At 40.0% G+C, this 10,738-nt stretch overlaps 1 protein-coding gene across 1 annotated transcript in view; it reads right to left on the minus strand.

Moving 5' to 3' along the window:
• Positions 1-10,608, minus strand: part of PATJ (PATJ crumbs cell polarity complex component) — a 286,475-nt gene extending 275,867 nt beyond the window's left edge. The window contains exons 1-6 of the mRNA XM_054979641.1: positions 10,522-10,608; positions 8,991-9,014; positions 6,910-7,013; positions 2,620-2,671; positions 2,355-2,521; positions 1,470-1,676 (exon numbers count right to left, since the gene is read on the minus strand). Coding sequence (XP_054835616.1) covers positions 1,470-1,676; positions 2,355-2,521; positions 2,620-2,641 — 396 coding nt within the window. The 5' untranslated portion in view covers positions 2,642-2,671; positions 6,910-7,013; positions 8,991-9,014; positions 10,522-10,608. The remainder of the gene's footprint in view (positions 1-1,469; positions 1,677-2,354; positions 2,522-2,619; positions 2,672-6,909; positions 7,014-8,990; positions 9,015-10,521) is intronic.
• Positions 10,609-10,738: the final 130 nt, after the last annotated feature.

The raw sequence follows: 10,738 nt of genomic DNA on the forward strand, positions 1-10,738 counted from the left end.
TCAGCCATATGCCTGGCAGAATAGCTCCATCTTACAGGCCTGGCGAAATGCAAGCAAATCTTGCCAGGCCCTAGTCTCGTACGACAGAGCATTCCACCAGGCCGGGGCCAGGACCAAAAAGGCCCTGGCCCTGGTCGATGCCAGGCGGGCCTCCCTAGGGCCAGGGACCCTTAAAAGATGTTTCCCGCCTGAACGGAGAGTCCTCCGGGGCTCATATGAAGAGAAGCGGTCCCGCAGATACGTCGGATACATAAGCGGTTTAAATTATCTACAACCGCAATACATTATTTTTCCTTTGATGAAGCGATGCAAGAACAAACACGTTTAACAGAATAAACCTATTGGGTCTTCTTACAGGAGGAAAGATTTTGGGTTTTTTAAAAAAAAAAATCAACAGGACAAAAAAAACCTTTGACCGTGTGCTTTGTTCCCTCCGGACAAAGAATGAACTCCTGGTCAGATTGGTCAAATTCTGACTGGGTAGAGGATACGTGACCAGTTATTCCAACTGCTAGTCTAGTCTACTTTGTGTCCTCGTCCTAAGACATAAAAGGCAAACCATGTTGCTGACAACTCACTTCTTATCCGCACGCAAACACAGTACGCGGGGATAGGAAGCAAGTTGGAGGCAAAACAGTTTGCCTTCCTGCCACCTCCAGAGGCCTGGGAGGACCCAGCATGGTGGCAGCAGCACCAAGCCTTCCCGCTGCCTCAGGGCTTCCAAGGAACCTGCCACTGTGAAGGAGCCCTCCAAAGCAGCGTCTGAGGAGCTCCATCACTGTGGAGGAGCCCACCACCATGGAGCCCAAGGTGCCTGCAGCCACTGCGGGAAGGCTCAGCGTGGCAGTGAGGTCCTCCTAAGGTCCTGCAGTGGCCAGAGGGGGCAGGGCTCCCTGCCGCTTCTGCAGGGTCTTGGGAGCAGCGGCTGAGGGGCCAAAGGAAAGAGCCCACCGATCTCTTTCCTGATCCCCGTCCCTCGACTGATGCCATGGGGGGGAAGCATGGGGAGGGGAGCACTTCTAGGGCCTGTTATATTTTTTTTAAAAAAATGGGCCTTATTGCTAGTTGTATATAATTGACCAATCTGATACTATAATGGCAACACACTTCTTGGAGAGTTTGCAAAAAGAATCTTGACAGTATTCAAGAATTCCAGAGGATACCTTTTCTTACCTTTCCTTAGAAACTCATCGATTCATAAATATTGAGCAGTAGAAAATACTTATTCTTTATTTTTGGATGCAAAAAGACTGAGACATAGTTTGTAATTGCTAATGTAAATTTTAGATCTCCAGAGGACACCATGAACTCAAGATTTGGTGAGAACTTAACATTTAGACTATAAATATTACAATATTTAACATTTTCTTGTACTATGTTATAGAAACTTCAAATGAGCAGCCAAAGAAATTTGGAATAAAGAGATCCAAAATTATGTCTTTGGCATACTGATCGTACTGTACTCTTACCTTGGCCATCCTTTGGATTGCTAAATTAAACTCATCCACTGCAAATTTTGGCATCAGAGGAGGCATCTTGGATACTGGTAAATTTTTATTGTTGTAAGTCACATATAGGTTACCATTATCAAGAGAGTGGTCGTCAGCCTCAAACACCAACAAACCTTTCCTAGTAAAGTCAAAATCCACAGAACGATCTGGAGGCATATAACTGAGCTGGGAACAACATGGCAAAATGTTCACATGTAATTAATCTACTATGTAAAGAATACAATATATTGAATTGCAGATATTTTAGAATGCAATGAAGAAATGGCTGCCTATACTGCATTTTTAAAAAATACCACTATTTTTCATTTTTCCAAATAATCTTATAAATCAGTCAGCACCTGTACTTGCACTAGGGGATTTCTCTCAAGAACAGCCAAACAAGAGACTCCCAAAGAAAGATCCTAAAAAAGTGGACAAAAGATGGAAGGAGTCGTATTCCTGACAGGTAAGCCAGGATGCATCTTCAAAACCCTGTATGCTTTCTCCTTTATATTTCCCCCATCATATTCATTCTCCAAAATTTTATTTTGTTTTTTCTTGACATCCTACATCAGGTGGATTTTACATGCAGGAAAAGAGGACATTTTAGAACACACTGTATGTTAAATCTCCTTAGTCCTTTCTACTTAAAGTGTGTTCTACAAAATCATATTGTGTAGAGTTTAATCTGAATTCATATCAGTCACAGAAAAGATGAAAATGTTTGTGGAAAGAGAAAGCTGACACCCCTAGTTAAATTTTGGAAGACAATTACATTGCTAAGAACAAATAGTTCAGGAATATTAGAAATTTCCTTGAAACTAAGCTACTACTATTAGCAAAATACTAGCACTTGTAACTTACTTGTTCCTTCAGTTGCTTGATTGACTGCTGAAGAGTCAGAATCTGATTGAATAAGGGGCTCCTGAGTGTGTTGTACAAAACAGTCAGTTTCTCAGACTGTGAAGTGTCTCCATTCTCATGCAGTTTTCTTTGCAGACGCTCCAGCATCTGCAGCACCTGTAGTTTATCTGTTATACCCCCCCAAACCCCAACACTAATTAAAAATCTGCTAAATAATATTTTATTAATTGATCAAAGGGATCCCCCCCCCCAAAAAAGCATTTACCTGCTGCAGGATTTTCTGGCATGATGGTTTTCCAGTGTTGTAGTCAAAAAATCTGCATGAAAACAAAAGTGTAAATTAGCTTTATTTTAATGTAGAGAATTACTCAAACATATTTGGCCCACTCTGTACCCTTTTCCTAAATTTAAAGCTGCTCCATAAAACCCTTCAGAGTAACTGACTGTGCACCCTTCTAAGTCCACTGAAGTCAGTGGGCTTAAAAGGATGTAACTCTATTTAGGACAGCACTGTATTGGAGCAGTGCAACTGTCATTGATATTAAGAGATTCACTACATGTTCCTAAATACGTTTCTTAAGAAATAAGTCTCACAGAGTGCTACAAGACTCACATTTTAGTAAACATACATAGGATAACAATCATGTTTGTTTGTTTAGTTCATTTATACCCCACCTTTCTCCTCAATGGGGACCCACAGCAGCTTACATCAGTCTCCTCCATTTTATCCTCACAACAACCCTATAAAGTAGACCAGGCTGAGAGCATGTGACTGGCCAAGGCACACAGCAAGCTTCCATGGCAGAATGGGGATTCAAACCTGGGTCTCCTCGTTCGTAGTCCAACAAACTAACCATTACACCATGCTGGCTGAGCTGTGTTGATGTTAATAACTTTGAAAGCATTATCAGTGGCTTATTATGACGTTTGTCAACTGACCTCAGATTTTTTCTTCCTTTTCGATAGCCTCACTAATTTTTCCATGGCCTCACCCACCCTTAGTTTTTGAAAAGAAGAACAACAGAATGCAATCTCACTGGAATTTTTTGGATACCAGGGCAATGGTGCTATTACAAATGAGAATTATCTTTAGTTATTGGTTCATGCCTCAGGTAAATCCTTACATGCCCACAGGACACATAATAGGGAAAGGTATCAGTTAAATTTGTAAGATATAATGGATAGATTCATTATTTAAACTCTGTGAAATACTGTTGCTATTTACACCAGTTTGGTGTAGTGGTTAAGAGCACGGGACTCTAATCTGGAGAGCTGGGTTTGATTCCCCACTCCTCCACAAAGTCAGTTGGGTGACCGTGGGCAAGTCACAGTTCTCTGGAGCTCTCTCAGTCCCACCCACCTCACAGGGTGATTGTTGTGGGGTAATAATAACACTTTGTAAACCGCTCTGAGTGGGTGTTAAGTCATCTTGAAGGGCGGTATATAAATCAAATGTTGTTGTTGTTGTTGTTGTTGTTGTTGTTAAAGACACAGCAGATACCAAAGATGAACTCGTGAATTAAATTTACACAAGCAAAATAAAATTATATAGGCTTTACTAGAGTTTGAAAGCAACATTAATTTATTACACTCCTCTAAAAGCTCTAATGGATGGGGCTTTACTTAACCAGTTTCAGATTCAGGTCAAGTCATTGTTTTCTGAATATGTTCAGAATCTCAATAATTTCAAAATAGTTTTAATTTACAGAAAAATTAAATAGGGTGGAGCTGAAAAAATTCACACCCAGAAACTGTTGAAAAAAGATTGCCTCAAATAGGTGACAAATATTTAAGTTTCTAAACTGAGAAGTCCTGGAATGCCCAGAAAACACACTTGTCTACCCTTATCCAAGCAGTTCAATGGCTAATTGTATTTTCTCAGGCAAAGGGAAAAACAGTCTGCGAATTCTAAAAGAAATTCTTTTATTCCCACTTTTTTGAAACTGTTGTATCAGTCTGGTAGCTGTATTAAGTAATAGCTATTGCTATTTTATTAATTTGAAATATTAAAAAGGAATAGTAATTTTTTAAAATCTAAAATGCTCCACAGGTGTACTCATTTAACAAAAAAGGTTCTGGTGTTATGGTTGCCAACTTCCAAGTAGGCCCTGGAGATCTCCTGGAATTTCAACATCTCCTGGTTACAGAGATATTTTTCCCTAGAGAAAATGGTTGCTTTGGAAGGTGGACTCTATGGCACAATAACCTGTTGACATCCCTCCTGCCCCCGATCCCTGCCTTCCCCAGGCTCTACCCCCAAATCTTCAGGAATTTCCCAACTCAGAAATGGTGACCCTATCTAGATAATAAAAACATATTACAAACTTCTGTGGGCTGAAATTAATACAAAGTATACCTTTATCATTCAATAGAAAAAATACTTTCATGAGAAATGTTTGCAAAAATATGGCACTTATTGACTCAGAACTTAGAAAGATTACCCATTCACTGAATTCATCATTTCTCTCCAGGAACCTTTTTATTCTAAGTACAAACTGGATTTAAATGCATTCTATCCAGCCCAAATCATATGCTCCCCTACCAGATCTAACCCAATCATATGCTCTAGTACCAGATCTGACATTTGGATATGATTTGCCTCACTCCTTAGACTCTGACATACTTCAAACTGAATGACAGGCCCATAGATTTATCGAAAACAACAGACGAAATGCTACATCTCAACAATCAACAATGCAAAGAAGAAAAAGCAAAAAAATCTGTTTCAAGAAATTTGCTTTTTCTTCTGTGCAAAGGAACCATGTTGTTACACATTGGAGTTTGTTTGCTGTTGTTTCTAAATGTACTTTATTATACTTCTCATAGGCAACCCAGTCCTAAAACCTACTTCACATTTTACTTAGAAACAACAAGAAATGAAACATGAAGTTTTAATATATATATATATATATACTGTATTTATATCCTGTTCCAGCTACACCCACTGAGCCCAGCAAAGAAACATCTTGCACTTCCTCTCCATCTTCTAGGTCTCATGTCAAAGGGAAGATGTGTAGCCCCTCAATACATATGTCACAGCTGAACATCAAGAAAACAAAAATAACAACAATCACAGAGGAATTTCATGATTTTAAGGCTGACAATTAAGAAATTGAAATTGTTAAAAGGGAAACTATGATCAGTATTTGAGAAGTAGATTAAGACTTGAGTGGGCAGCTAAGATGGCACTAGAAAAGATCCTTAAGGACAAGGATGTGTTGCTAAGGACAAAGAACAAGGTAATATTTACTGTATGGTGTTCCCTATTATGTACAGATGTTGATGTTGGACAACAAAGAAAGCTGACAGGAAGAAAAGCGATTAATTTGAAATGTGGTGCTGGAGGAAAGTTTTATGGATACCCCAGACCTCTAAAAAAAAAAAAACAAGTAAGTGGGTTCTAGATAAAATCAAGCCTGAATTCTCCTTGGAAGTGAAAATGACAAAACTGAGGTGATCATACTTTGGTCACATCAAAGCAATACTCACTGGAAAAGACAATAATGCTAGGAAAATGGTTGTTGTGGGTTTTCCGGGCTGTATTGCCGTGGTCTTGGCATTGTAGTTCCTGACGTTTCGCCAGCAGCTGTGGCTGGCATCTTCAGAGGTGTAGCACCAAAACACAGAGATCTCTCAGTGTCACAGTGTGGAAAGGATGTTGGCAGGTCATTTATATCTACTCAGGAGGGGTGGGGTTGAGCTGATTCATCCTGTAAGAGTTTCCCAGGGTGTGGAATGCTAATGGAGGGAGGCTTCACTGTATCCTGAGGAGGTTCTTTTGCATATGGATTGGTGCTTGATATCAAGCACTAATATCCTGAGTAGATATAAATTACCTGCCAACATCTTTTCCACACTGTGACACTGAGAGATCTCTGTCTTTTGGTGCTACACCTCTGAAGATGCCAGCCACAGCTGCTGGCGAAACGTCAGGAACTACAATGCCAAGACCACGGCAATACAGCCCGGAAAACCCACAACAACCATCGTTCTCCGGCTGTGAAAGCCTTCGACAATACAATGCTAGGAAAAGTTGAAGGCACAGGAAAAGTGGAAGACCCAGTATGAGATGGCTTGAGTCAATAAAGCCACAGCTTTCAGTATGCAAGACCTGAGCAACACTGTCAATAGTACGTTTTGGAGAGCATTCATTCATAGAGTTGCCATAAGTCGGAGGCGACTTGACAGCACATAACACACACACAAGGAGATACACAAGCCCACTGCAAAGTCAAAGTACACCATTGCTTCATTCCGATTAGTCTATAACTGGACCTTTAGGCACATATTATAGTGAGCATACATACTTCTCTTCATAAGAAATAGCAAATGTCTATTCACTGTAAAAATAAAAACATGGACTGATACTTAGATGAACATGGAATATAAATTGTATGTTTAGCAGTACACTCATTGAATGCAATGAATACAATAACTACTCAACATGTGCGCAAAAAAATACAAAACTTGTATGGGCATACCCTGTAATGTATGTACAGTGCTTATGAAGCATGAGAAGAGGAAGGAGAACTATTTTATCCACTATTATTCCTACCTGCAAGGGTGCAGCTTCCCAGTATACTATCCTTCACTCTGGTTTGCTAGGCTCAGGTAGTTCTCTGGAGAGATACAGACTTCAGACTCTCAAAAGTTCATACCCTGGAAATCAGTTAGTAATCTTTAGAAGTGGAAGCCAGTTCAGCTATACTAGTTAACATTGTGTCTATCAAAAACAATTCTGTCACCATTTATATTTCACGCAAACTTTGGCTTTCATTTGCAATTAGTGCACTGGACTATGAACAGGCCGACTCTAAACGCCAAGTGCTGCAGGACAAGGGCTGCAGAAGGCAGTTCCACTCACGGCGCCGCTTCTCTGTTTTCGATGAAACTTAAAACAGGAAGTCAACAGCGAGCTCGCAGCAAACGCGCAGTTTGCTGCTTTTGTACTTGGTGGGACGCTGACGCCTTCACTCAAGGCGAGGACTCCAAATCGCGGGAGGGGAGACGAGGGGCGCCTTCTGCTTCTTTTCTGTTTCTAAAGGCGCGCTCTTACCTGTTCGTGAGAGGGACCTGCTGCTCCAGCGACCGCTTTCAGGGCCTTACTCGCTCTTACCTGGGCGGAAACGGGAGTTTAGATTTTGACCGCGCCTCACCTGCAGCGCAGGAAGCCGGCAGGAAGGGGAGCTGCTCTGCACTGAAGGAAGAGGGAATCAGCGGGCAAAAGGCAAAATCTTGCCTTGACTTCCGTGTGCAAAAGTCCTGTTTAGGTTTCAGCATCCCACTCCTTGTCGCCGCCGCTTCAGGGCGCGGGTTTGAAAAAAATTCACCGTATATTTACCTTTCATGGGGGTGGTGGGGGGTGGGAGTATACTTGTGAATAGCTGGTTTTTACCCAACTGGTTATAGGCTTGCACTGCAGCCAAGCCAATTAAGAAGACTTCGGAGAGAATCGAGGAACTGCAAACACGTCCGTCCTACTCTCTCCTTCCCCTGGAAAAAGTACAGATTCACCTCAGTGAGGAGGTGGAAAGGAGAGTACTGAGGGCCAAGCTAGACATGACGAATGACACTTGAACGGCAAGTGGATTGAGTGGAGGGCAAGTGAACAGGGAGAAATACACTTGCTGTTCAAGTGTCATTCGTCATGTGTAGCTTGGCCCTAAGTAGATCGAGTTTCATTCCAAACCAGTGTAGTTTGGTGTAGTGGTTAATAGTGGCAGGACTCTAGTCTGGGGAACCCAGTTTGATTCCCCACTCCTCTGCTTGAAGCCAGCTGGGTGACCTTGGATCCATCACAGCTCTTTCAGCCCTATTCACTTCACAGAGTGATTGTCCTGAGGTTAACAACTCATTTTGTAGACCACTCTGTGGTATTGTCCTGAAGGATGGTATATAAATCAAATGCTGTTACTACAGCTACTACATTCTCCAGGAGGGTAGGGAATTTGGTTGGTGTAGTTAACTGTCATTATGAAACCAATAATATGCCAAACTCCAAACATAAGAAAATCATGAATCAGGTTTTTTTTAAATCCAAGTAGTACATTTCAACTTAAGGTTGTTTAATAAATACTATTAGGATAAGATTTTTAAAAAATCATTAAGTAAATCATTAAGTAATAAAAAGAGAAAAGATGTTAGTTCTGATTATTCAATGACTTTACAATATCAGTTTCCTGAAGTGCAGCCATCAGAATCTTTGCCAAGCACTCTCTTTTACTGAATCAAAAAGAGTCCAGTAGCACCTTTAAGACTAACCAATTTTATTGTAGCATACGCTTTCGAGAATCAAGTTCTCTTCGTGACGAAGAGAACTTGATTCTCGAAAGCTTATGCTACAATAAAATTGGTTAGTCTTAAAGGTGCTACTGGACTCTTTTTGATTTTGCTACCACAGACTAACACGGCTAACTCCTCTGCATCTCTTTTACTGGAATCACAAGTCCTCAGAAATTGGTAGTTGTACAACTTAATCCTGGAATACTTATTTGTAAGCAAGTTCCCCTGTATAAATGTGGCTTATTCTTATAGGATTCCAGTGCTATTCTTACAGACAGGGCTACTGGTGGAAAAAATAAGGAATCTAGTTTAAGATCACTGATAGATGTATCAGATAAAAAGTTTTCTACTCACACAAACTGGCCTTTGGACACGGTCCTGTAAAAAATTAATGCATGATTATTATTCCTAGAAAAGTCATGTGGATAGTCAACCGCCATGAATATGCAACTGTGGAACAACTTCAAAGTGTAATGGAAGTGCAAAACTGAGACATTCTATGCAAACTTCTCAATAAAATATCATTTAAAGAGAATCTGGTACTTTTAAACATTTTAATATGACATATCCAGATGAATTTCAGCAACCTAATATTGTACAAAACAAGTAAACAATGCAAGTAAAACAGGCTAGAGAGCCCTATTGTCATTGCAAACTTTTTTGCTCACTCTTCTCCTGTGCTTTTAACAGTAGTTTGATGTGCAAACATTAGTGGCATTATGATTTCTTATTCCATAAAAAGCTTCACCAGCTGATTGCTGCAGATTGCTGCCTTTTGACAATAATTAGTGATTTCATGCAATCGGTATTTTCTCTGTATTGCCCATTCTCAGTAAAGAAAAGTGCTTACTGAATGAAAGACCTCTCTGAAAAAGATTTCTTAAAACAAACAAACAAAAAGTAATGGCATCAAATTTTGAAATGAAACCCATTTAGGGAATGATAATGTTTTTACTCCAGCAAATATATTCTAACACAGAACCAAATATACTGCTTTCACAGACGGTGTTGCCAGGTTCAAATTTCAAAGCAGGAGCTGTATAGCATTTGTTTGTGTTGTAAGAAGCATTTTGAAATTTTGCTGTTTCACAATAAAATATTCCATAACATCCAGCAGAGTACACAATATGAGATTTTATTCTTTACAAGAGGTAATCTGATAGTTCCAGTGCACTGACAAACCTGAGTTTTCTAAGGTGTTGTTACTGACATTTCTAAGCTTACTAAAAATAAATATGAGACTTACAGGACCTTTAAAGATTAACATGTTTTTATTCTAGTATAAACTTGTGTGCACTTTGATAGGTGAGTGTAATTGGTGCTCACCAATTACACGCAATTACAGTAGGGCCATGACATTTAGGAAGTACAAGGAAAGATGCTATATAATATTCAAATATAATGAAGAAAGGTAATAAAAACAGACCACTCGTAGGAGACCATTCACACAGCCTTAAGAAATGCATATTCAAGCGTGGATTCCAGTTAAGGATTCTAGTCTGTATTTTTTTTAAAAGAGCAGAAATTCACTAGGACCAACTTTTCTATTTATAAATGCAAACTACGGGAAAGGCTTAACGGTTACTTATTCAACAGTTCTTACAAGTATAGTAGCCTTGTTAAACGGAAAAATTGCAATACAAATGCCAGGACGAACTAGATTAACGAGGATGGATGGATGGAGCTGCCGTTGGTGATTGAACTGGATTAATTTAATGAAAGAAAAAAGTCACAAAGGATTATAAATGCGTGACCCTGTATTGGGCATTTAGCTATTCTTTCTTTATGCTCTTTCTTACTACACGCACAATTGTCATCAGTCTCTGCCAGTGCCAACATAAGCCAACGTATCATCAGTGCATTTGAATAGACGTCAGTCTCTCACCCGCTCCTCACATTTCGGGAACGGAGAAAATAGCCAGCAATAAAGGTAAAATTTCCCTTCCCAGAAAGGATCCATGTCAGAATTTCGTCCCATTACTTTGCAAAACGATACCCATATTTACTAAGGGAGCCTGGCTGCCTGTCTCTTTACAGGCACATTGAAAATTATACGACATAGGAGCCATCTTTGTTACGGGCAAACTAGCGTTTCCTTGCGA

Source organism: Eublepharis macularius, chromosome 5 (genome assembly GCF_028583425.1).
Source record: "Eublepharis macularius isolate TG4126 chromosome 5, MPM_Emac_v1.0, whole genome shotgun sequence".
NCBI classification, from domain to species: Eukaryota; Metazoa; Chordata; class Lepidosauria; order Squamata; family Eublepharidae; genus Eublepharis; species Eublepharis macularius.